This window comes from Mesocricetus auratus, unplaced genomic scaffold (genome assembly GCF_017639785.1).
Source record: "Mesocricetus auratus isolate SY011 unplaced genomic scaffold, BCM_Maur_2.0 Super-Scaffold_100033, whole genome shotgun sequence".
NCBI lineage: Eukaryota > Metazoa > Chordata > Mammalia > Rodentia > Cricetidae > Mesocricetus > Mesocricetus auratus.
The window spans coordinates 14365472-14393027 of record NW_024429213.1 but is presented as its reverse complement, the minus strand read 5'-3'; the positions used below and the strand labels follow the sequence as shown (position 1 = coordinate 14393027).

At 37.5% G+C, this 27556-nt stretch overlaps 1 protein-coding gene across 1 annotated transcript in view; it reads left to right on the top strand.

Moving 5' to 3' along the window:
- Nucleotides 1–27556, top strand: part of Dgkk (diacylglycerol kinase kappa) — a 124361-nt gene that overhangs the window by 45483 nt on the left and 51322 nt on the right. Inside the window, exons 2-7 of the mRNA XM_040733736.1 lie at nucleotides 1491–1601; nucleotides 2898–2978; nucleotides 4787–4891; nucleotides 24961–25096; nucleotides 25548–25654; nucleotides 25950–26075. Coding sequence (XP_040589670.1) covers nucleotides 1491–1601; nucleotides 2898–2978; nucleotides 4787–4891; nucleotides 24961–25096; nucleotides 25548–25654; nucleotides 25950–26075 — 666 coding nt within the window. The remainder of the gene's footprint in view (nucleotides 1–1490; nucleotides 1602–2897; nucleotides 2979–4786; nucleotides 4892–24960; nucleotides 25097–25547; nucleotides 25655–25949; nucleotides 26076–27556) is intronic.

The following is a 27556-nucleotide window of genomic DNA, read 5'->3' as shown; positions in this document are numbered from 1 at the left end:
CCTGGAGTAGCAATTGTATTTGGGATGGTATGTGTATGGAAAGGATTTGGTCTAGAGATAGATAAAAAAGGAATTTGAGAAAGGTAATTATTATTCCTTCTTGCTCATAGTAATATTATAAAATAGTTGGCAAATGCCTAAACTAAAACACGAATCCTCTTGGGATATTATATGCTCAGTTTACAATGTAAAAAAATCTTGATTTAATAGCCCATTTTTACAAAGTGAAGGTGCTTTTCAGAAAAGAAAGTAGATATTTAGATAACCTGGTAGTCTCAGTTACAGGTCTTTAAACTAAAAGTAGGGGAAGGGAAACTATCCAGTGGATTGACAGTACCACATGTGAATTCCCTCCTGTGGAACAGGGCTAAGTGATTGGTTAACCCTATAACCTTAATGCTAGTATTGTACTAGTGGACACATCTTGCCATGCAGGTCAGTGTTATAGTATGCAGAATCCAGTACTGGATTAGACTATTTTCTTTTTCTGGAAATATGTCTTTTAAACATTATCAATTAATTAAAATATTTAGATATACTAGTTAGGTTAAACGAAACACTTCTTTGGCCACATAATAGTAAATTCTGATTTAGATGATGGAGACATCACAGTAAAAACAAACAAACAAACAAACAGAGCCTTGATGTGGTGAATTTAACTGTCTGGCTCTTTGTCCAATTAGTCTGGGTGAGTAATTCTGCAGTCTTTATGTTGGTTTGTTTTCTGTAACATATGTCTTCAGTGGTAAAAATGATAAGTAGTTTCTGTATCCGGTAGGATCAGTCTGTTGTGCAATAGCTGGAAAATCATTGGCCAGACAATGTGCTAAATAAAGAAAGTCATCAGAAGGTCATTGTCTTTTGGAGTCCTTTTTATGCTGGCTCCGTCACCAGTTCGTGAATCCCCTGAAGGCCTTGATAAGGAATTTATATTTGGTTCTAAAAACATTAGGAAGCTATTGGAGGCTTGTGAGCAGTGAAGAGACATCATCCAACTTAGTATTCTAAGGCTTGTGAGCAGTGAAGAGACATCATCCAACTTAGTATTCTAAGAAGAATCTTCTAAAAGAGCTGTTTGGAAGGTTGTATCTAGGGCTACAACCTTGTCAGTTTAGGAAAATCTGCCTTTACTGAACTTAGCCGTTTTCACTGCTACTTGTACTTTCTCGGGACTGTCATTTTTATATTTATACATGCATGCTTTTCTCTCTACCCTTCCCACAAATGGAGATGTTCTCCATTGCTTGTGAGCAATATATCCTAAAAAAACTTGAAGGCTATGTCATCACGAGCACTTTATAGTAAGAAAACCAATGTCTTTTCTGGTGGAACTAATTTCCTTGTGTTCTTGCCTGGCCTACAGGCTATTATTCATCAGCTATGTAGCAGAGATAGAGTTTTCCAGATAAGTAATTTTCCCATCAGAGAGAACAAATAAACGCTTTCACAAATTCATCTAACCTATCTATTGCTATGTTTCTGTCTTTCAGAAAATACTGAAGGAAGGACCCCTGCTAAAGAACTGTAACTCCTTCAGGAAATGGAAGCTTAGATATTGTCTGATCCAAGGACAGAAGCTCCACTTTGCACACCATCCTTCGGTAATTATAAAACCCTTTCATCTGCATGAGTGGGTGGGTGCCAAGAAATATGTGGGTGCAGAGAAGGCCACCAATAAAACGCAACTTGAAACCATCTACTCTTCCCTTAACTAATCCCTTTGGGCCAAATGAGTGATAGTATTTTTCCTTTACCCTTTTCTATGTCTCTTCATTTTTGTGGACTTTCCAGTTAGTTTCTATATCCAGAGCTGCCTACAAAATTCGTAGTACAAATGAAAATGCAGAACCCTTAATTCAAAAACCAGGAAAAATGCCATTAATGACACTAACACAAACTGTTTTATATTTATACTAAAATGTACAGCATTGACTTATGGTGTTTTAATTTGGTATTTAATGTTATTCTTAAAAATTAAATAATCAGTGTGAAGTTTGCCATTTAGTTTTCATTTGCACCATTCCAGTTTTAAGTATAAGAGCATATAGCTTACATAAAGAACAACCATCATTATATAATTTGCGTTAGTAGCTCATACATGCATGCGTATTTTGTTTTCAGCAGTAGACAAACTAGCTCTTTCTTTTTCACTTTTTTATATTTTCACATTCTGCCAACACTTTCTGAGTAAATGGAAAAGGCACAGTAGTTTGTACTGGCTTTCCTTTTCAACATTAATGGTTGCTTAATACCAGGACAGAATAGGAATACGAGTGAATAGAATAGGGCTCCTTGGTTGATTGTTTAAAAATACTGCCTTTTTTTCATGTCTGTAGCAAGTTCTGGCTCCAACAGAATGTGTGGACTGCCAATATCCATGCCTGATCAGTCATAGACATAACATATTTTGTACTTGCATTGCCACCATGATAGAATTCACTGAAATTGTATATTATAAATACAATTAGAATGACAAAATACAGGCAGGCATGCGATGATACATGTTTCCTGTATTCATGTGCACAACCCATGCTCTTATTGGGCTTTATTTATAAAACACAAGCCCAAAGATCAAATGATCAGGAATTTTTTTGGAGGAAGCAAGTTTTACTCTATTCTACTCATTACAACATATCTGTTTTGATTCAGTAAGTAGAAAGTCTATAGAAAGGCATGTGATCAGGAATTTAAAGATGGCAATAATAAAGCATTAGACCAAGTTCTAGGCCATTCTGAATGTGAGGTCTTATATGACAAGACAAATAAATGGTTGGATCATAATTGCCAAAAATGTTTGTCAGTGTGTGTGTGTGTGTGTGTGTGTGTGTGTGTGTGTGTTTGTACACCTTTTAATGTCTATTTGGCTAATTAATCATTCTCCCTCTATGTCTTTCCAGTTTGCACACTTTGAAACAATTGATCTGTCTCAAGTCGCCTTGGCCGAAAGTAGCTGTAGAAATCTTTGCCACGGTTTCTGTGTAAGTAAGATTGAAAATCAGTGATGGGCATGGTTGGGGCTAGCTAAGGAGTAGGGTTATTCTACCTAGTTGTTCCATTTTGGGGGACAGCAGGGTTAACAATTCTTCTTTGATTGCAAAGTGCTATTATTCATACAAATTTCCACTAGCCTAATGATATATAGGAAGATGAGTACTAGTCATGTTCCCTATTAATAGGCTGCTATAACGCCAAGTTGACTTCAAGGGACAAGGGGCCTTTGGCTATTATAGTGTCCATTCGTTCTTCTTGGTGAAGGTGGTTTAGAAGTATCATTGGGCAGGGTTTCAAGAGACTGATAAGTCACAGGAAAAATTAGAATAACTAAGTTTCATGGCATAATTTCCTTTGTCAAGATAAGCAATCCACAGTGAAATCTAGCTCGTAGTGAGGTTGCAGATCAGAATACTTCTAAGAAAGCAGAGGAAGTGTTCAGGGCTTAGTGTGCCTGGGATGTCATACCGCTTTGGTTTTGCATGTAAATCTAAACCAGAAGAATTACTGAAAAGTGTCAAATTCACTATCCCTGAACAATCCTTTCCACATTCTCCAAAACTTGTTTTCCCCAGCCTCATCAGTTGGTTATATTAGGGTTTTTCTTAAATCTAGGCTACCCCTTATCATATTGAAACACAGGGCTGCTGCACATCAGATCAGCTAAAAATTGGATTTGAAATGAAGTAGTGACTATCATCAATGTCCTAAGCAGTTCCTATGCCTATCTACCACAAAATCAAGTGCTACATGCAAAAGGAGACAGAAATTGCATGTTAGTATGGTTAACACAAGCTTCAGTTTGAGACATTCATCATTAAAACAAGCAGGGCCATTGAAGCAATGACTGACACCATAGCCAATCGTGTTCTCTCTCACTGTCTGGAAAAAGCTGAAGTTCTTCTTATTGTCTACGTCATTAAGACCTTCAGTACTGGATCAGTGAGATGGCTCATCAGGCAAAAGAGTTTGTCATGCAGGCTCACTGATCTGAACTCAATCTCTGGATCCCATCTAAGGAGGAGAGAACCAACTCCTAAAAATTGGCCTTTATACATGGTCTTTGCCACACATATACCTACACTCACATACATAGGTGTGCACACATATCAGACACACACAATCAGAGACAGACAGATAGGTAGATAGATACATAGATAAAATAAGACCTTCAGCGTGGCTTTGATACTATTTCTGGCTGGGTTCTTCCACTTACCCCTCCTTTCCCATGATAAAGAAAGGAACTGGATTTTTTGGACATCTTTTTTGCCCTCAAAAAATAAGAGAGCAAATACACTTTCATTGCTTCACATAGGACAGCAGTGAGCAAGTAAATATTTTAGGAAAGGTCATTTCAGAAATAGATGACACATAGGTTAGTGTTTAAGAGAGTGGATTCAAGAAATGAAGAATCTGCCTTCATTTTGTTTAAACTTTTGGATGACTCCAGACAAGTCATTTCATGCCCTTGTCTTTGTTTTCCTAGCTGTGAAAGGGGAAGAATTACAGTGTCCATCTCATGGGGACATAATGAAGATTGATTGAAATTATATTCCTAGAAGTGCATTGAAATAGTGCTTGGTACACATGAAGTAGCATTAAATTGTTATTTATTACTATTATAATTATTATTGCCTTGAATAGTTATGAGAGTGGCTCTGGAAACTTATGTCTTACATTAAAGAAGTGGCTGGGAATATACTTGGTACTTATGTCTAATTTTGTAGAGAATTTGAAGACTCAGGGCAGAGTACTTTGTTGTGAAAATCAACTAATAATATGATGTTTTGTTTAGGTTATCACACCACAGCGAAAATTCTCCCTGATTGCACCCAGTCGGAAAGACATGGAAGAATGGATTAACATCATAAAAACTGTCCAACAGGGAGAAGTCTATAAGGTAAGGCAAAAGGTAGCGAATACACACAACCCTCAGGAGAAAATACTTAAGTGATTACAGTAGGGATGTTGGTTTTCAAACAAAGGGAAGCAGAGACTATCCAGCTGGGAAGTATATACAGATATCGTTTGGAAACCTGTTTAGAACTACTCACACAAATAGGAAAAATTCACTTATGTTCAGACCCTGGTAACCAACCATGTAGTGCTTGCTGTACATATCTGGTAGGTATGTCATGGTATACCCCATAAATGAAATCCATGAGATGTATTTATGCAGCTCACTTAGATGTCCATAATTGTTCAGAAAGTTGCAATTAGCAGTTTTAATTCCTGTCTTCAGAATAACAGTAATATTGATTTAAGAAACTGAGGTGGAGAAAGAGCAAGGAATCAGATTAAGGAGAAATAAGCACTCCCCCACATCTCATCGGGGTTCTTTTTCTCCTTCACTGTCTCTAATATAAACAGTGCTACTATTCAGACTGCAATCTGGCCTGGGCTAGCTCTTCTGTAAATCTACCATAATTATAACCTATATAAGGTACAAGATGGAAAGGATCATGTCATTTATTTACTTAGAAAATACCTGTATCATAGTGAGGCTAGATAAAGTTTTTGAAAGAATATGTAAATCTAAGGGAAATTTTGAAGTCAGAGTTTTGCGTGGGATTCATACAAAGTCCATCCTAAATCAAAATTCTTCTCTGAAAATCTTGGAAATAAAGGAACAAAATGAATATAGTCTTCAAATATCTTGATGTCACACAGCATGCTAAAAAATGTAATCCAGAAAAATATAACACAAAATATTCTTAATGTCTTAAATAACTAATGAAGATAGAGGATTGTTTTGGGCATTTAGGCTGGAGCAATGTGCTAAGTAACAATGAGGCTTAGAAATTAAAAATAATGCCTTTAAGAAGAGCCATATTTCCTCATACACTTGATATTTTTCAGTATTTTGACCACTTGGTGTTATGGCTATACATTCAGCTGTTCATGATTATGACAAGACGAGGATAACATGCCAACGTGACTAAGCTGGCGCCTCCAACACACTATGAAACCTTTATACAAGCCTACATTGCATAGTGCTTAATTGAGAGTCCTCCTCATAGCCTCTGATGGCTTTCATGTGACTTAGAATTTAGTACTGACCTGGTTTTTTCTCCCTTTCCTGATGGAATAGTACATACCCTCTGTGGCAATGAGGCCAGCATTAGAGGCAGCAACAAAGAGTTGTTCATTCTTTACTGCTGACTCTTTCTCACTCTCAGGGAACAATACCTTTCTCTTAGCTTACTTCAATTCAACCTGGAATGTTTCTGACACATCTCACATTATTTTCAATTTCAAAAAATCGGGAAGGATATTTTGAATTTTAATTATTAGTTTCAGAATGCAAAAATCCTACAGAAAACCATCAGAAAATAGATATATCATTATTTACTTCATAGAATTAAAGGCCTGGTTATTGACAACCTAGCACACACTAGAAAAGAATGATTTGCCTGTTCCTTCCCTTGGAAGAATTGTGGAGTTGCCTCACTGACCTAAATATATTAAGGAACACTTTCAGCTGCTAGAACACTCTCACTACCAGGACGTTAGCATTTCATCTTGCTTGACGCTAAAACAGGCAAATGCTGCCTTTTTCTATGCACCTTATCTCTAACAGTCATTTCGATCTTCTGTCACCAACAGTGCATGACATTTGTAGTGACAAAAGGTTAATCATGGGTTTAGTGATCTATTAAATAGTGACAAATTGGATAATATATTGGAAACAATATATATAAAACTAGATAGTTCTGGTGCCAAATGTGGTGAAAAAAAGATAGAATTCTAGTTCCTGGTCCCAGTGAGTGTTTAGGTAGTTAGGAAGACAAGATGTGTATACTGAAGAGATACAAAAGCAGTATAGGAGTGTAGAAGGGGAAAGGAGAAGCATCTAGAGTTTTCTGGGAAGAATTAGCAGAGAAAAAACTTGAGCCTGGCCCTGAAAGATACATGGGACTTAACTAGTGGCAAGGGTTTGAGTAAGCAGAGAGCCCTGAACACAGAAACTGATACAAATGAAAAAGCTAAGTACTAGGAAAAGAGAAGTAGTGAAGACTCACACTATGATAGCATTTCAATTGAAAGATTGAAGAGAGTAGAGTTGTATGCTTTAGCAATGCAGAAAAGAGCAGCTGGGGAGATGGCTCAATGGTTAATGCTTGCTAATGAGGGTGAGAACCTGAGTTTGGATCCCAGCACCCACATAAAAAGCCTGACATTACAGTGTATTCCTGTAAATTTAGCCCTGGGGCAACAGAGGTGCAGAGGCAGCTGTACCCCAGGAGTTAATTAGCCAACGAGTGTAGCTAAGACAGCAATGTTTAAGTTGCTTAAGGGACCCTATCTCACAAAATACATTAGGGAGCACTGCATACAGATGGCCTTCTCCACACTTGCATGCAGGTACACCTGCACATAAGTATGTCACATATAAGTATGTATAAACATACGTACTCCCCCCCAAAAAACACAGAAGGGATTAGACAAGGGAAAAACTAGAGGGAAGAAATTCTGTATCACCTCAGGCAAGACAAAGCTAAGTCTCAGTAGGATGATACAAAAGGGGACAAATAGTAAATGATAATTCGTAAATAGTAGAGTAAGAAGAGAAGCTAAATATAGAAAAAAAACAAAGTGGGCCTGGGGACGGAAGTCAATGGTAGAATATATAAACTACCATGTAAGAGGCCTTTGATTTCATCTCCAAGATTGAAAGAGTATGGCAGAAAGGAGTTTTTGACAGGAAGTAAGTTTCTAACAATGTTCCTAAAGGCCTAATCTTAGAACTTTTCTTTATTTTCCTTTGTGGTTGTTCATCTGTCCCTTTTATTTAAAATAGATTCATTTCTCATACAATGTATCCTCTCTGGGTCTACAGGTTGTGGGTTGGTTCTCATTTACTTAACGGCTAATATCAACATATAAGCGAATACATACTGTATTTATCTTTCAGAATCTGGGTTACCTTGCTTAGGATGATTTTTTTTCTAGTTCCATCCATTTACCTGCAAATTTCATGGCATCATTTAAAATTATTTATTTATTTATTTTTAACAGGTGAGTAATACTCCATTGTATAAATGTACCACATTTTCTTTTTTTAATTTTAAATAGCTTGTTTTACATGTCAATCCCAGTTCCCTCTCCCTCCCATCCTCCCGCACCCCCTCATCATCCCCCCCATCCTCCCACCCTATTGCCAATTCCTTCTGCATAAGGGATATCTAGAGTCTGTCATTTCACTCAGGGCAGGGTCCAGGAACTCCCCTAAGAATCCAGGCTGAGAGAGCATCCCTCTTTGTGTTATAGACACACGATGTCTGTTTGTATTCCAGGGATAAACACTGATCTACTGCTCAGGGCCCCATAGGTTGCCCAGGCCTCCTCATTGACTCTCACATGCAGGGGTTCTGGATCAGCCCCATGCTGGCCTCCCCACTGTCGGTCTGGGGTCCAAGAGCTCTCCCCTGTTCAGATTAGCTGTCTCTGCTGGTTTTGCCAGCCCATTCTTTGCCAATTTGCTCATAGCTCCTCTCTCTCTGTCACTGGGTTCCATGGGTTCAGTTCGGTGTTTAACTGTGGGTGTTTGCCTCTGCTTCCATCAGTCACTGGATGAAGGTTCCAGGATGGTTATAGACATCAAGTTCATTATCAGGAATGGGCATTCAAGGTGGTCTCTCCACTATTGCTTAGCTTGCCAATTGGTGTCATCCCTTTAGATCACTAGAGGTCACATTGGTGCCTGATCTGTCTTCTAACCTATGATTCCCTCTTCCCCCTATCCTACCCCCCCAGTCAACCTTCCTGTTCCTCCATGACCTACTTTCTCTTCCTCTTCTCCCCCTCTCTATTTCCCAGCTCCCACTCCCCCCCACCCCTCGCCATGTTCCCCATCTGTTCAGAGGATCTTGCCTCATTTCTCTTCTCTTGGGTAGCATGCATATCTCTTAGGTTCTTTCCTGTTTCCCAGACTCTCTGTCTGTGGAAGTGCAGACTGGCACTATCCAGATCCATGTCTAAAATCCATATATGAGTGAGTACATAGCATGTTTGTCTTTTTGTGACTGGGTTACCTCACTCAGGATATACCACATTTTATTTATCAATTCTTCTGTTGAGGAACATCTAGGTTGTACCAGTTTCTGTCTATTATGAATAAAGCTGCTGTGAACATAGATGAGCAGATGTCCTTATGGTATGGTGAAGTGTCCTTTAGGTACATGCTAAAGAGTGGTATAACTGGGATATTAAAGCAGATCAGTTCTCGACTTTCTGAGGAACCACCATAGTGATTTCCATAGTGACTGTACAAGTTTGCACTCTGCCCAGCAATGGATGACTGCTCCCCTTATTCCATATCCTTGCCAGCATGTGCTGTCACTTTTATTATTGACCTTAGTCATTCTAACAGGTGTAAGAAGGAATCTCAAAGTTGTTTTGACTTACATTTCTCTAATGGCTAAGGGTGTTGAACATTTCTTTAGGGATTCTCAACCATTTGAGTTTCCTCTATTAAGAATTCTGCCTATATTTTAGCCCATTTTTTATTGAATCATTTGGATTTTTGATGTCTACTCTGAGTTTTTTATAATTTTTTTGGAAATTAGTCCTCTATTGGGTGTGATGATGGTAACACACCTTTTCTCATCCTGTACGCTGCCACTTCATCCATATGGCATTGACCTTTATCATGTAGAAGCTTTTTAGTTTCGTGAGTTTCCATCTATTAATTGTTCATCTTAGTGCCTACACTTATGTTGTTCTATTCAGAAAGTCTTCTCGTGTGCCAATGCATTCAAAGCTATTCCCTTCTTTGTAACATGAATTCTAATTAGTCTTAATAATAAAAACTTGAAGTCAGATATTAGGGATGAGAGCTGAAAGATCAGGGAAGCAAAGCAGCCAGCCACTAGCTCGTACCTCTACCTAAGACTGAAAGGGTGATCCTTTCTCCATGAATCCTCAGACTGAATGCTCAGACTTTCTCCTCAGACTGAGTTCTGCCTCATATTCCTCCCTCTGCCCAGCCATATCACTCCTGTCTCCACCTTTGTAGTACTGGAATTAAAGTCATGTTATCCCAAGTGCTGGGATCACCTTTGTGTAAGTTCTGTTTCTCTTTTAGACAGAGTTAATGTCATGTAGGCCTGGGTGGCCTTGAACTCAGAGAGAACCATCTGCCTCTGTTTCCTGAGTGCTTGGATTAAAGGTGTGTGCCACCACTGCCTGACCTCTATGATTAACTCGTGGCTTAGCTCTGCACTCTGATCTTCAGGCAAGCTTTATTTATTATAGTATAAACAAAATATCACCACACTACTCTCTCTTCTATCAGTTTCAGAGTAACTGGATTTATGTTGAGGTCTTTGATCCTCTTGGACTTGAGCTTTGTGCAGAGTGAGAAGTATGGATCTATTTGGATTCTTGTATATACACCGATCCAGCTTGACCAGTGCCATTTGTTGATGATACAATCTCTTGTCCAATGTGGATTTCTGGCTTCTTAATCAAAAATCAGTTGTCCATGGATGGGTGTTTGACTATATGTCTGGGTCTTCAATTCCATTTCATGGATCAAATGTCTATTTTTGTGCCAATACCATGTTTTTATTACTATAGTTCTGTAGTACAATTTGAAATCAGAAATAGTGATACCTTAATAAGTTATTTCATTGTTTGAGATTATTTTAGCTATCCAGGGTTATTTTGTGTTTTCATATAAAGTTGAGAATTGTCCATTTAAGATCTGTGAAGAATTGTGTAGGAATTTTGATGGAGACTGCATTGACTGTGTAGATTGCTTATGGTAGAAAGGCCAGCTTTTACTATGTTAATCCTACGAATCCATGAGCATGGAAACCTTTCCACCGTCTTATATTTTCTTCAAAGACTTGAAGATTTTTTTTATCATGCAAATCTTTTACTTGCTTGGTTAGCGTTACCCCAATATATTTTATATTATTTGAGGCTATTACTACAAGTGTTGCTTCCCTTATTTCTTTGTCAGTTCATTTGTCATTTGTCTATAGAAGGACTACCGATTTTTATGAATTAATTTTGTATCTAGATACTTTGCTGAAAGTTGTCAGCTGTACAAGTTCTCTGGTGAATAAAGATATTTTGATATCTTCCTTTCCAGTTTGTGTCCCATTTATCTCCGATTTCTTATTGCTCTAGCTATGACATCATCGGCAGGGTACGGAGAAAGTGGCCAACTTTGTCTTGTTTCTGATTTTAGTGGAATTGCTTTGAGTTTCTTTCTACTTAATTTGATTTTGGCTATGGGTTTGATGTGAACTACCTTTATTATTTTGAGTTATGTCCCTTGAATCCCTAATCCCTCCAGGACTTTTATCATAACAGAATGTTATATTTTGTTACAGATCATTTCTGTATATAATGTGATTATCATGTGTTTTTTTGTCTTTCAGTTTCTTATATTGTGGAGTAAATTTATTGTGGTTTTATATCCATTGAAACATCTCTGCATCTCTGGGATGAAGCTTGATCATGGTTGATGATTTTTTATGTGTTCTTAGATTTTGTTTACTGGTATTTTGTTGAGTTTTTTTTTTTTTTGCATCTGTGCTCCTAAGGGATATTGGTCTGTTATTCTCTTTCTTTGTTGAGTCTCTACAAGGTTTGGGAATTAGAGTAATTGTGGCCTCATAAAATAAACTGGACAATGTCCCTTATGTTTCTATTTTATTGGATACTTTGAGGAGTATTGGCATTAACTCTTTTTGGAAAGCCCGGTAGAATTCTGTGTTAAAACCATCTGTCCGGCGTGGCAGTGGTTGCACATGCCTTTAATCCCAGCACTCAGGAGGTAGAGGCAGGTGGATCTCTGTGAGTTTGAGACCACCCTGGTCTACAAGAGCAAGTTCTAGGACAGCCTCCAAAGCCACAGAGAAACCCTGTCTCAACAAACCAAACCAAACCAAACCAAACCAAAACAAAACAAAAACTCATCTGTCCCTGAACTTTTATTGGTTGGAAAATTTTTAATGACTTTCTACTTCACTGAGAATTATGGGTCTTTTGAAAGTGGTATCTATTGAGAAAATTATCCAATTCTTTTAGATTTTCCAATTTGGTGGAGCGTAGTTTTTAAAATATGTCCTTAAAATTCTCTGGATTTCTTCATTGTCTGTTATTATACCTACCCCTCCTTTCATTTCTGAATTTGTTAATTTGGATAATGTCTTTCTGCCTTTGGTTAGTCTGGATAAATTTTTATCTATCTTGTTGATTTTTCTCAAAGAAACAACCCTTTGTTTCATTGATTCTTTGTATTGTTCTGTTTGTTTCTATTTTATTTACTTTAGTCCTCAATTTGATTATTTCTTGTCATCTAGTCCTTTTGAGAGTGATTTCTTGTTTTGTTCTAGAGCTTTCAGGCAGGCTCTTAAGTTACTAGTGTGAGAGCTCTCGATTGTTTTCCTTATTTTTTTGTAGGCACTTAGTGCTATGAACATGCCTCTTAGAACTGTTTTCATTGTGTCCCATAAGTTGGGGTATGTTGTGTGTTCATTTTCATTCAATTATAGAAAGTCTTTCATTTCTTCCTTGACCCAGTTTTCATTCAGTAGAGAGTTGTTCAGTTTCCATGAGTTTGTAAGTGCTCTGTTGTTCCTGTTGTTGTTGATATCCAAATTTAATCTGTGGTCGTCTGATAAGATGCAGGGTGTTACTTTCATTTTCCTGTATCTGATGAGACTTGCTTTGTGTCTGAGTATTTGAGCAATTTTGAAGCAAGTTTCATGAGGTACAGAGAAGAAGATTTTGTGTTTGGGTGAAATGTTTTGTAAACATCTGTTAGGTTCATTTGGTTTATAATGTCAGTTAGCTTCAGTGTTTCAGTTTAGATTTTGGTTGGATAAACTGTCTGTTCAGAGGGGGTATTGAAGCCTCCTACTATCAGTATATGAGGGTAAAAATGTGATTTGAACTATAGTAGTGTTTCATTTACAAACTTGGGTGTCCTTGTGTTTTGGGCATAGATGTTTAGAATTGCAGTGTCCTCTTGGGGGATTTTTCCTTTGACTATATAATGTCCCTCCATATCTCTACTGATTAGTTTTGTTGGATGTCTATCTTGTCATATTAAAATGGCTACACCAGCTTTTTTCTTAAGTACATTTGCCTGGGAACCTCAGTAGCCACATCTGTCAGGTCCACAGAAAATTTCCTAAGATGAAATATAGAGCCAACAGATTCTCATAAAAACCAGAGTATAGGGGCTGGAGAGATGGCTCAGAGGTTAAGAGCACTGACTGCTCTTCCAGAGGTCCTGAGTTCAATTCCCAGCAACCACATGGTGGCTCACAGCCATCTACAATTCAATCTGGTGCCCTCTTCTGGCATGTATGCAGAACACTATATATGTAATAAATAAATCTTAAAAAATAAAAAAAAACAGAGTATAAACACAAACCAAAGAACAAACCACCCACCAACAAAGACAAAACCTGATATCAGCATCTAGAACTATAAGCATGCCAACTCAACTCAGATGCCTAACTACCAGTGAAAACAGTCAGTAACAGCCAGTACAATATATCTCTACTGGAGTCCAGAAACCCTACTGGAGCAGGCCCTGAATATTCCAACACAGCTGAAGCACAAGATATTAAACAGTCCATATGGAGATTATAGATGACCTTAAAGAGAAAAATGATTAATCCCTCAAAGAAATCCAGAAACATACACAGAAAAAACAGTGCATATAAATTAATAATACTGTTCAAGATTTAAAAATGGAAATAGAATCATTAAGGAAATCCCAAACAGAATTCTGAAAATGAAAAATTTAGAAATCCAGAAACTATACAGACAAACTTCCCCAACAGAATACAATAGATGGAAGAGGGAATCTCAGGCATTGAAGATTAAATAGAAGAAATAGATGCACTGGTCAAAGAAAATGTTAAGTCTAAAAAAAAACTCCTGACACAAAAGATCTAGGAAATATGGGACACAATGAAAAGAAAAAATGTCTAAGAATAATAGGAATAGAGGAAGGAGAAGAAACCCAGCTCAAAGACTCAGAAAAAAATTTCAGGGAAATTATAGAAGAAAATTATACTAATCTAAAGAAGGAGCTACTATAAAGGAACAAGAAGCATACAGGATACCAAATAGATTGGATCAGAAAAGAAAGTCCCCTCATCACATAATAGAGAAAACAATAAACATACAGAACAAAGAAATAATATTAAAAGCTGCAAGGAAAAAAAGACCAAGGCACATATAAATTAAGACCTATTAGAATTATACTTGCCATTTTGGGCTGGAAAGATGGCTCAGCCATTAAAGGCTAGGCTCACAACCAAAAATGTAAGAATTACACCTGACATATCAATGGAGATCCTAAAAGCCAGAAGGACCAGGACAGATGTACTACTAAGTCTAAGAGATCATAGATACCAACCCCAGATTATTATACCCAGTAAAACTTTCAATTGCCATAGATAGAGAAAATAAGACATTCCATGGTAACACAAAATTTAAGCAATATCTATGTACAAAACCCAGCCCTACAGTAGCTGCTAGAAAGTAAACTCCAACCTATAGACATTACTACTTCTAAGAAAACTCAGGGAATAAATAATCTCAGACCATACCAGTAAATTCAAAGAGGAGAAACACACATACATACACACCACCACCACCACCACCAACAACAACAAAATAACAGGAATCAACAATTTTTGGTCACTGATACATCTCAATATCAATGGACTCATTTCCCCAATAAAAAGACACAGACATACAGAATAGATACAAAACCAGGATCCACCCTTCTGCTGCATGCAAGAAGCACACCTCAATATCAAGAATAGATATTACCTCAGGGTAAAGGGTTGGAAAAAGTTTTCCCATGCAAATGGACCTAAGAAGCAAGCTGGTGTACCCATTTTAATATCTAACAAAATAGACTTCAAACTGTAACTGGATGTTTTTCTCCCACCCACCAGTTCCACTCAGAGGCTTAATATTTATTACAAACTCTTTGGCCTATTAGCTCAGGCTTCTTATTAACTAGCTCTTTCATTTATATTGACCTATTTCTGTTATTATATTTAACCACGAGGCTCCTGGCTTGTTACCTTACATCTTGTTTCCCTAGTGGCTGCTGGTGTCTCTCTGACTCCGCCCTTCTTCCTGTTTCTCTGCTTGGATTTCCCACCTGGCTTTATTCTGCCTAGCTAGTGATCAAATCAGCTTTTTTAAATTAACCAGTGGCAATAAAACATATTCACAGTGTACAGAAAGACATCCCACATCATCAAACCAAGACTATTTATTTCTTATACTTTGGTCTACAGAAGAAAGAACATTTGTAAAAGTGTTGCATAGAAAATTTATTTTTCTTTTGTTTTTACTAATAGGGACTGGGTCTAGGGCCTCACACATGCTATACAAATACCTCACCATTGAACTTTAGCCTTCATCCTTTTTATATTTTTGGTTGTGAGCCTAGCCTTTAACGGCTGAGCCATCTCTCCAGCCCTAGCCTTCATCCTTTTTAAAAAGACTTTTTCCTGTGATCTTGCTTGGGGAAGGCTATTTCTCCCCCTCTCTCAGCATTCCTTAGTTGCCAAAAGTCCTTTGTATAGGGTTGAAGCCTCCTGGATTTCCCACTTTGTTCACATTACCATGTCTAATATTCAGCTCAGGGTTAGGCAGTCCTGGTGAAACTTTATGGGTATACCTTCTTCCATTCCTAGGAAACATTATCTCATAGCAAACTCCCTGTTCCTTTGGCTCTTACAATCTTTTCCTCACCTCTTCTGCAATGAAGATATGTGTATGTGTATGTAACAACAATTAATGAAAAGAAAAGCTATGTATTTGAAAAATATTAAGGAAGGGAATATGGGAGGGCTTGGAAGAAGGACAGAGAAGGGGTAATTAATGTAATTATATTATGACCTCAAAATAAAAGAAATAATTATTTTAAGATTTTTATTTTTAATCAGGAGCTTACCAAGTTGCTCAGGCTAGCTTTGAACTCATTCTGTAGCCTAGACAGGCATTGAACTTGTGATGATCCTGTCTCCATAGAAACTGACATTAAAACCCTGTACTACCAGTCTCAATAACTCTAACATTATGTTGTAGTTCTGCTTTTATTTTTTGAGAAATCTCTATACCTTTTTCTAATAATGGTTACGTTAACTTTCATTTTAATAATCAAGGTTTCAAACTTTTCTTTGTTCAATATCCTTTCCGACACTTTGTATCTCTCATTTCTTTTGATCATAGCATTCTAACAGGAATATGATGATATCTCACCATGGTTTTGATTTGAATTTAGTGATTAATGACACCGAGAATTTTCAAGTGACCTTCACAAAAAGTTTGTTCAGGTCTGTTGACCTTTTAAAGGATTGCATTTTATTTTTTTAATTAGTTTCTTTTAAGAAACTATAATACATGCCGGATGGTGGTGGCACATGCCTTTCATCCCAGCACTCGGTAAGCAGAGACAGGCAGATCTCTGTGAGTTTGAGACCAGCCTGGTCTACAAAGGCTAGTTCCAGGACAGCCTCCAAAAGCCACAGAGAAACCCTGTCTCAACCCACCCAAAAGACACTAAAATACAGTTAAAACATCCCCCTCTTTTCTTTCCTCCCATCAGTATTCTCTTGTACCTTGATCCCTCTAGAAATAATGGCCTCTTTTACTTTTTGCTTTTTTCATTATATATGTATCTATGTATATACATACATAGAAAATTTAGAATTGCTTGTACATATATGATTTCAGAGCTGGGTAGTTGGTATGAGATAACCAATTAGGGGCTAATCCCTGGTAAAGATTATTTCTCCTGTTCTCAGTAGTTCTTAATTGCCTGTGGGTCTTTATTTATGGGTGGGGCCCCATGAGATTTCTCATGCCCATGTTAGCATCTCTATTGGTGCTGTTATTGTTCAAGTTTTATTTAGGCAGCCATATTATTGAGGCATCATGGGTGAGCTTCCCTGTTTTTTCTAGGAAATACAGTCTTACAATAGATTTCTTGGTCCTTTGGCTCTTGAAAATCTTTTTGCCTCCTCCTCCTGAATGTTCCCTGAGCCTTGGATGTAGAAGCTGTGTTATAGATATATCAGTTAGGATTGCCCCCACATACCCCAAGGTCAATTGTTTCCTGCATTTTGACCAGTTGTAGTTTCTGTAATTGTCTAGGTCTATTTGCAACAAGAAGTTTCTTTGATGAGGAGTGATATATATACACTTCTCTGTGGGTATAAGGATAAACATTTAGAATGTAGGAAGGGATTATGCTGGTTTAGTAAAGTGACTCACTATCCCTGAGTTGTTGGCTAGGTTTCCAGTACCAGGCATGATTTTCCTCCTGTTGAGCAGGCCTTGAGTTCAATTATAGTGTTATTAGTTACCACCAAAACATGAGCGCCACTATTGCACTCTTAAGTTTATCATGCCATGCTGGTCATCTTATATTTCATAGGTATTGCAGCTGGTTAGGACAAGATAAGTTATTCCCCGCCCCCCTGCTTGGGAGTTTACATAGTACCTTCTAGTACTGTGAAAGCTAGTCCTAATCAGATTTCCAGGTCACATCCTGCTCAGCAACTCCAGGTCTTATGTCCAAAGAACAGGGTGTCTTCTGTAATAGGGACTTACCATCAATCTCTGAGAAGCAAGCAAGGGTAACAGCAATGGCCTATACTGTTTTAGGAATCTCTTGAACTCCCTTAAGCAACAACTCAAGAAAGAATTTCTCATGCCTGGAATTATGTTAGTCTATTACTCTTGTGGGGAATATTGTCTGCTGGAGTAGGATGACTTCATTTGAATTATGTAAATACATAGACTTACATGTGTCACATTTAAGTTAGGTAAATTAATAGTTAATATGATTCCTCATGGGTTTTTAGACCTCCTTGGTGTTATTTATCCTCCTTCTTCCTTCTCCTTTTGTACTGACCTCCTTCCCCACTACAATTAACACCCCTTCATTTTACCTACTTCCTCCTTTCAAATCACTTGTATCATACTGTATTCCTCTCTAGTAGTACATTTCTTTGTTTTTAATTGAATTTCTTACATATTTTGCATTTTAACTCCTCAGATTTACAAACATCTTCTCCCATTTTGTAGACCCTCACTCACTCTGTTCTGCTATGCTGAAGCTTTAGTTTAGTATCATCCTATTAGTCTGGTTTTGCTTTTGTTACCTCTGCATTCAAGGTCATGTAAGGACAAATATTGTTCAAACTAATGTTATGTCTTCTAGGTTTTAGTACTTTTACAGTTTTGAGTCTTTTATTTGCATCTTTCACTTATTCTGATTTGACTTTTACATGATGCAAATGACAAATTTTATTCCTCTGCATATTGATACACAGTTTTCCCTTCAGCATGTATTGAAGAAAGATGTCCTTTCTCCATATTGTACTCTGAAAACCTTTGCCAAAACTTGATCATAAGTGCATGGATCTATTTTTGGCTTTCCTGTTTCATTGGTCTGTATATTTTTCTAATGCCAGTACCATGATGTTTTGGTTACACTTGCTCTATGTTTTCAAATCAAGGAGTATGATGCCTCTAGCTTTGTTCTTTGGTTCAAGATTATTTTGGGTTCCATACAAGTTTAAAGTAGTTTATTCCACGTCTGTGGATATGATGTTGAACTTTTCATAGGGACTGTGTTGAATCTATAGACTGCTTTGCCTATTAAGGATGTTTTCATAATAGCAATTCCTGTAATTCCAAAACATGTATCTTTCAATTTATTTGTGTTTCCTTGATTTATTTCACCACTGTTTAATACTTTTCACTATATAGATCTTTTATGTCTTTGGTTATATTCATAGCTAAGTAATGAACTTTAAAATTGCTCCTCTAAGTAGAATTATTTCTGATAGGTCATTATTAGCATATAGAAACACAAATGATTCTTGAATTCTGATTGCATATCCCACAACTTCACATTACTCACCATTTTAATGTTTTATTTTTCTGGTCTGTAGGCAATGGGTATAGTAGGATCAGAACATCAGCAAATGGAAACAGTTTTATATTTTCCTTTTCTATTAGAATGGTTCTTAGTGCTTTCTCTTTCCCAACTGTTCTGCTAGGACATACAGGGAAATTTTTCAGGTCTTCACAATCAAGAACTGTGTTAATGGATTTGTCATAAATGGACTTTATACGTTTAGGCACATTTATCTTTCTATAACCTGTTGAGATCTATCTAGAAGGGAATGCTGTATTTTGTCAAATGCGTTTTCTGCATCTATTTAGATGGTCCTGTTAATTTATACTTTTTTTGTTAATATTTCACATTTATTTATCTGAATATGATGAACTACTTCGAATCCCAGTGAAGAATCCCCCTTGATTGTGGTTATCAAACTTGGTTTGTTGTATTTTGTTGAGGATTTTTGTATCTATAGTCACCAGACATATTGCCCTGTAAGTTAATTTATTTATTTTTGTAATAGTCTTTGTGTTATTCTAGCATCAAGGAAATACAGGCCTTGTAAAATGAGTTTCTGAGTATTGTTCATTCTTTGACTCTTTAGATGATGATAAGAGTATTTTTTTAGTGTTTCTTCTTTACCATCTTGTGGTTCTGAGGCACACACTTAGTGCCTCATGAACTCAAGTCAATAACTTTACCATGGAATTACAAATATATTCCTTCTATCTTCTTCAAATGTTTGATCGAATCAAACAGTGAAGTTATCTGGGCCTGGGATTTTCTTTGGTGAATGACTTTTTATTATTTATTCAATCTCATTACTTGTCATTGTTCCTCTCTGATTTTCTTTTATTCATGACTCAGTCTTAGCACGGTGTGTGTATCTTGGAATTCATTCATCTCCTTATTGGAGGTGAAGTTACTGACAAGTTACTTAAGTGTCTGGCAAAGACCTACTTTCTATTCCATAGGTAGCTATCTTTGTGTTGTGTCTTTATATGACAAATTAAGAGTGAGAAAAATCTGAAGGTTCTTATATAGAAACTAATATCATACATTATGGCTCCACCCTCAGAACATAATCATTTCCCAAAGGCTCTCTGGTAGTAACTATATTGAAAGTTAGGATTTCATTAGAGTGGAAGTGTTGCACAAACATTCAATTCATGTCAAATAAGAGTCTGATTGGAGCAATGGAGTGTGTATTTTAGAGATAATAAAAATCAAACACAAGTACCCAACAATTTGGATTTGAAAACTTCAGGCCAACTGACCTTTCTTAGCAATTTGTATACCTGCTATAGTTTTGACTCTGTCTTCAAATTTGATTTTCAAAAATCCATATCAGCAAATAGGAATGCCTGTAGTGACATACTATGCCAGTCCATGGCTGCTATAACAAATTCCCAAGAACTTTGGGACTTAAAACACACAAATTTAAAAACTGGGTATAATTTATAAATACCCATATTCTTAACACTTAAGAGAGTTCCGAGGTCATCCTCAGCTACCTAGCAAATTTGAGGGCAGCCTGAGCTACATGAAACCCTACCTTAAAGCAAAACAAATCAAAAACAACAAACAAACAGAAATGTCCTCTTTTACCTTGGAGGCCAGAAGTCTGAAATCAGAGTGTGAATAGAGTCATGTCTCTCTGATGACCTTATGGAAGAATCCTTTGCCTCTTCCTAGGCTTTGGTGGTTCCTGGAAATCCTTGGTGTTCTTGGGCTTGCCATGTGCCATTCCAGTTTCTGCCTCTGCCTCAGCCTCAGCCTCGGCCTCAGCCTATCTGTGCTTTCCTGTGTGTCCATTTGTTTTGTATCCTACCAAGTTGTTCTCTCTGTATGTGTCTGTGTTCCAATTTCTCCCTTTTTATAAGAATACCAGTAAGGCACCAGCAAGACTCCTTGTATATTCTTTTATGTATGCCGTGTATATTCCCTTTGGGGGCAATATTTCTCCTCTACCTGTGGACATGTAACACCTCAAAAACAATGTATCTGCTTCTAAAATCCCATAGAGGAAGTAGTGTGGGATAGACATTCCTATTTTGAAAGGGAGAAAAATGGAAGAACTAAAAGGACTGCTGGTCTAAAGAAAGCTGTCAATCCAGAAAGGCAAGTCCCATTAGGTTTATGGGCCTGCAGATAATTATCTGCGGCTCAGTGTAGTTTCCTGGTTTCATTCTCTCAGTCCACCTGAGTGGCATTTTCTCTGTGTAGCTAAAAAAATTGGCCCCACATTCTGGAATCTAGAAGGCAACCCTACCCTCTGGAATAAAAGAGACAATGACTTCCTCCAATAGGCCCATACTCCCACATTGGCAAGAACAACAAATTTGAGCCTCTCAACATCATTTCTGGCCTCCAAGTCATCGTTGGAACCTGTTATTCTATTTTCCCAAAGGAATACTGTAGCTCACACCTGAATCGCTTTCACCATCACTTTGATGCTGTGGAATCTCGGAAGTCACAACCTCCTTTCAATGAGTCTTATGTCTTGAGCTTTCCAGCCCATGGTGCCAATACTCTGCTGAGACAGCTGATTTAAACCTGGAGTCCCATAATGAATCTCTTCAGAAAATATTTGTCTATCCACACCCTGGATGGTCACTCCACAGTGCACTATTCTGTGCGTGAAATATGGGGATAGTTTGAGAAGTTCCCAAATCTTCATATGTTGAAGCTTAAGTCCTAAATGTGACTATGCTTAGAAATAATACTTGAAGGAGACGATAAAGGTCAAATGGAGCCGTAAGGTCAGAGACTAAATCCAGTAGGGCTGATAGCCTCATGAGAAAAAACAAAGAGTTCTTTCTTTCTTCATATTAAGAAAAAGCCACGTGAGCTGATGGTGAGAATGTGATCATATCCATGCTATGAAGGAGGCCCTTTGGAACTACTCTTTGCTTTTGAACTTCCCCATCTCCAAACAGTAAGACGATAGCTTTCTGTTGTTTAAGCTACCCAGTCTGTGTATGGAAAGTCAAATAGAGTAAAAAAGGTCCCCACAGCAGTATATCTCTTCCATATTGCATTTTCTTAAAGCAGCAGAAAGAAACCAGACTGTATCTTCATATTTGCTTGGAAGTTTTATCAGGTAAAGGTTCAAGTTCATCATTTGAACCCTCTGCTTTTCAGTCAACAATACAATGAAATGGTTCTCTTCTGCTCAAAAAAGTGTCACCTTTCTGCCACTCTCCCATAATGCTTCTTGTTTTCATCAGAGACTGCACCAGAGGCAGTTAATATTTCTAATAACATTTTTCTTAAGGCCATATAGTCTTTTCAGTATCCTCTGTCTCAAAAATAGTAATATTTATATACTAGACTACTGTAAAACCAGTTCCATATTTTTAGTATCTGACACAGAAACAGCTATAACCAAGTTCAAAATTCTGTATTCATTTTCCAGGATTGCTATAAGTAACAAAACTGAGTGCGCTGAAAGAGCAGTGATCTATTCTCTCCTATTTCTAGCAGGTAGAGATCTAGATTTGAGTTCATGAAAGAGTCAGAGTCTATTTGAAGGCTCTAGAAAGAGGATCGTTCTTTGCCTCTTTCTACAGTCTGCAGATTACAGGCAAACCTTAACATTTCTTGGCTTGTAAGTGCATTGTTGAATCTATGCCCCACTGCCGCATGGTGTTCTTCTGTGTGTCTGTGTACTCTATCTTATCACAAGGTGTTCTCCTCTCTAATCACAGCTCTTTTCATATTTTCGTATTCTTATAAAGGCAACAATCCTTGCATTAAGTCTCACTTGGTTACATCTGTTAAGATAGTGTTTCCAATAAAGTCACATTCACAGGTACCAAAGGTTAGGACTTGAACATAATTTGGGAGGACATACTGTAGGATGTTTCTCTCTTACCCGCCAGTTTCCAAAAAAGCTACTCAGAGGCTTATATTGATTGTAAATGCTCAGCAGATAGCTCAGGCTTATTACTATCTAGCTCTTACATTTTCTGATAACCCACATTCCTCATGCTCTGCCACATGGCAGTACATTTATTAACATGGTACGTCCTGTCCTCTTTGCATCTGCTGGGGACTCCTCTGACTCCATCATTCCTCATCCCATCAGTCTCAATTTGGCCTTCCTGCCTAACTGTAACCTGTTCAGCTATTAGCCTGTCAGCTTGTTTATGAAACCAATCACAACCACACATATTCACACAGTGTAAACCAATATTCCATAGCAACACACAAGTCAAACTACCACACATACTCACCCAGGACTGGATGCATCCAACTCTCCTTACAGAATAAGATGAACATGAGGGATATAAATTCCATTTCCTTAACAACTGAACCCAAGAAAAGTCCTTTATCTGAACCCAAGAGATATCCATTAAATATTTATTCCTTTATAGTTAATACATAATCAAGATACCCAGGCATGATTCTTCATTTCTTCTACTTGGTCCTGTAGAACCTTGTATAGTATTTAGAAATTTATTGTCACACTATGACTGTCCATTTGAGAATTTGTTTCCTCCAGTAGACCAGGTTCCTTGATATATGTGACTTGTTTATCTCCATAGTGTCAGTGCTTATTATGTTAAACAACATATAGTCAGAGGTTCCTAGTAATTTGGAGGGAAGAGAATGAAAATGGAAGTAAGAAAGATGTTTATTTAGTTATAGCCTTGGGAATAATAAGGAACTATGAGCTCAGAGTGCTAATGTCAATATACTCTGCCTTCTATTCTGGTGTTCCTAGGCCTGTAGTATTTCAGGTGTCAGTATACAACAAAATTCACAAAGCAATCCCAAATTATTAGCTCATCAGAGTAGCTTTTTCTACCAAAAAATTCTGCTTCAGTTCAGCAGTAGTTTAACACATAACCAGCATGCCCATGGGTAATAGAGATCAGAGAGCACTATGTGTAGGCTGTCTTGGATGGGTAATTCCAATAAATAGACTAAGTTTGAACTTAAGTTTAAGCCCTCAACAGCAACCCCTTTAATAGACTGTTAACAACTTATATCTGAGAGAATGTATTGCTCTTTCAAAATCTTACCATACCTTTATACATACAACCCATTATAATGACAAGAATTTAAAAAGTGTGAGTCTATGAGTAAACTCTTTTTTAAAAAAAGGCAGAGAAGAAACTGAGACATTCATAGGAACTAGAGAAAAGACTTGGGAAGTCCTATGAAAATACATACAGAACAAAGTCAGAGGGATTCGGTGCCTGTACATCCATACAACTCAAACCATTGCTGACACATGCCTTTTCTGTAGAGGTGAAAGTCAGGCTGTGATATGCAAATGCTGTGTTCACAGGCATGATAACTAAACATGTCAAACTGATTAGTATGAAAGAAGACACTAAACAGAACGCCATCAAAAGGGCAAGGACTGTGTCTTGTTAATGATTATATCTCAAATGCCTTGGAAAGTTACAAGCATATAATACCGATTCAGTAAATACTTGTTTAATAACTTATTGGATGAATTAAAATGATTAACTAAGAAACTACTGTAGGCAGTCAAAGCGTGGTTTTCAAAGAAAGAAAAAGCTCATGAGAAAAAGATTTAAAGGTCTTTCAAGAGCTGTCCAAGGAAAGCAATGTTCTGCTCACTTGGTAGCTGTATTATGAGGAAGAGCTAAAACCTTGAATGTATTCCTTAGCTCTGTGTGTGAGCCCCATCACCTGCCTTTCTTTGTCAGAGCATTTGGATACCCCACAATTTCCAACTCATTCTTTTCTTTTGTTTTCTATTTAAAGAGAACCAAGACCAATCAGAACAAAATTTGCTTGGACTAAACTAATATAGTGGTTGAGCAAGGAATAGACAGATCCTTGCTTCTGTCTTCAGCTTCTGTTTGAGGTTATTCCCATCTATTTCTTTTTCCCTTCAGAGGCCAGTAACAAAATGAAATAAAAACAAGAAGTGGGAACTGTACCTACCAGCCCTCTCCTTCACACGCTTTGACACCTACACTGTGGGCTATTTTAGCAGCAGATTTTCTGGTCTTCCCAAATCCAGCTCTGTGATTAACCCTCCATTCTTTCTTCTCTTTGATTTGCTTCAGATACCTGCAGCTGAAAACAACCCTTTCCTTATCGGAATGCACTACTGGTATTCCAGTCCTAGTCCTCGGTCTCAGTTCTGCAATGTTTGTCGCGAGAACATTCCTCCCTTATCTCGAGATGCCATCATCTGTGAAGGTACCTTTCTGACTGCTTTAGAAAGCAGAGTTCACTGGATAGAGCTAGGCACGCAGTGTCTCCTATGACTTTAGCATTACTGATCCAGTTGAAATTGTTGGTTCTTATGTGAAGGTAATTCTAAGGGAGGGGAAGAGAAACTAGCATGAAGGGGTGTTCTAATGTATGAAAATAGAGGGTTGGATACAGGAAGATGGACTATATGGTCAGAAGGACTGAGAAGTCAGAAATTATTTCTTTCTTACTATTAATTTAATGTAAAATGAATAATAGGAAGCTTAGCTAGCAAAGAATCAAAAGGAACTGGTTCACATTAGAAGTAGGCTTTTGGAAGTAGGTCAAACCTATTTAGAAAGCACTTGAATTCTAACCTCTAGAGAAGCTTAGGCAAGGGAATTAGAATTTTCATTGTCACTAGACTCACACCTATTTTTTCTTCCTCCTTTCACAGTCTGTAAGGTGAAATCACACAAATTATGTGCTTTGAGAGCAAGCAAAGACTGCAAGTGGAATACTTTGTCCATAACTGATGACCTCCTTCTACCCGCTGACGAAATAGTAAGTACCAGTCATATCCTCCCACAGACACCTTCCCAGACTCTTTTCAAGTCATGACATCCAGACGCAGGAAGAATTCTTCCTGGCACTAGACAAGCAAAGTAGTCTCTTCCACAGAATCCAATGACCCAATGAATATCAGTGAGTTAAGCCCCAACTTCCACTTTTCATTAGTCAGTAGCATCGAGGGCAGGTCCATGAGACTTTTATCGAATGTTCTCCACAAGTATTATAGTTATCTCAGCTGTTCCTTCTCTTATCACTAATTTGTATCTTTTGCTTTTTTCCACTTTAGGAAACCATGCCTCATCAGTGGGTAGAAGGAAATATACCTGCCAACTCTCGTTGTGCAGTATGTCATAGGAGCTGCGGTAGTCATCACAGACTTCAAGATTTCCGCTGCCTCTGGTGTGAGTCCTCGGTGAGTCTCTTTTCATATCTTTGGTACTTAAAGAATTTTATTGCTAGAGAAGAGGTAGATTGGGGATTGTCTGTAACGGTACAGGAATAAATAGGTAAATAGAGATGTATCTCAGAGACCCTTACACCAAAAATGCATTATATAGATTCCATAGTACAAAGCCCAGTAGCTTGCCTTTCCCGTGTAGCTATAGAGTCTTTGGGAGAAAGATTTAAAGTGTTTGTAATCTGATGCCTCTTAATTGATGAAGGCATCTTGACAATGAGAAAAGCTTAATTCTCAAATGGCAATATGAGCAATTAGAAAAAAGTCTGGAGTCTATCATTAAGAAAGTATTCCTCCATCATTCATTACTACTTAGAAACTTACAAACTTTATTAATGGATATTAATAATAATAACAAATTATCATTGCCACTATGTATTGAATATCTTCTTTTCATGATCTCAATCTTTAGAACAACATTGAACTAAGCTCATTGCCCCCATTTTACAGATGAGTAATGTGGGGCTCAGAAAGTGAACCCAAGGTCATATTGCTAGCAAAAAAAAATAAAGTCTCCATCAATATATAGTTAAAATAAGACCATGTTCCTAACTACAACACTACCATATATTTGAAACACTGGCCCTCAACTGAAAGGTAATTTTGGCTCCAGGAGACATTTTGCAATATCTGGAGTTGTTTTTGATGTCCAAAACTGGACTGGACAGGAAGGATGAAACTGGCATCTAGTACATTCTTCAAAACTTATAATGCACAGGATAGTATCCTATAACAAAGAAGTATCTGGGCCAAAAACAAATCAGTATCACAGAGATTGAGAGACTCTGATCTTGACTTTATAAACTTAGACACTTCTCTCAAACTGAGTTTTCTAAAACAAGAAGAAAGTAAAGTGAACTTCTTTACTGAAGAGTCTGTCCACTGGCCCCCTGTTAATTGCCTTGGAATAGCCATGTTAGGCTCATGTCCCTAGAAAGTGTAGTTGTTTAGGATGTGGAATGAATGTGAAGAGGTCTGAAATCTAGGAAGAATGACAACTTGTGGGGAAGTCTTATTTGATACTTCCCAGCTATTTGACCTTAGGTTAAGACCTTTTAACTCTGTGGACTTTCACATGTGATCATTTCTAAAATGAGCTTAGTGACGCTTTTCCCGCCACATACAGTTGTTCTAAAGATTGAAATATAAACATTAGGATTAAGACTTTGGAAATGCAACTACATTTCCCATTCTGTGGGCTACTCAGATTGTGTCCTAAGGCTGATGACACCTCAGTACCTGTAGTTGGGAATCTTCAGAAAGACACCTTTGAACGGGTCAGAGTTCTGCACACTCAGGGACATTGCAGTTTAACAGTAGAATGGGGTGGAGTGGTGTCAAGTGAGCTAAAGTTTATGTAGATAGTACCAAATTTCAGAAAGGGAGACTTGAATTGTAAGAGGTCTAATTCTTGCGATGGAGCCAAAGACTAATCA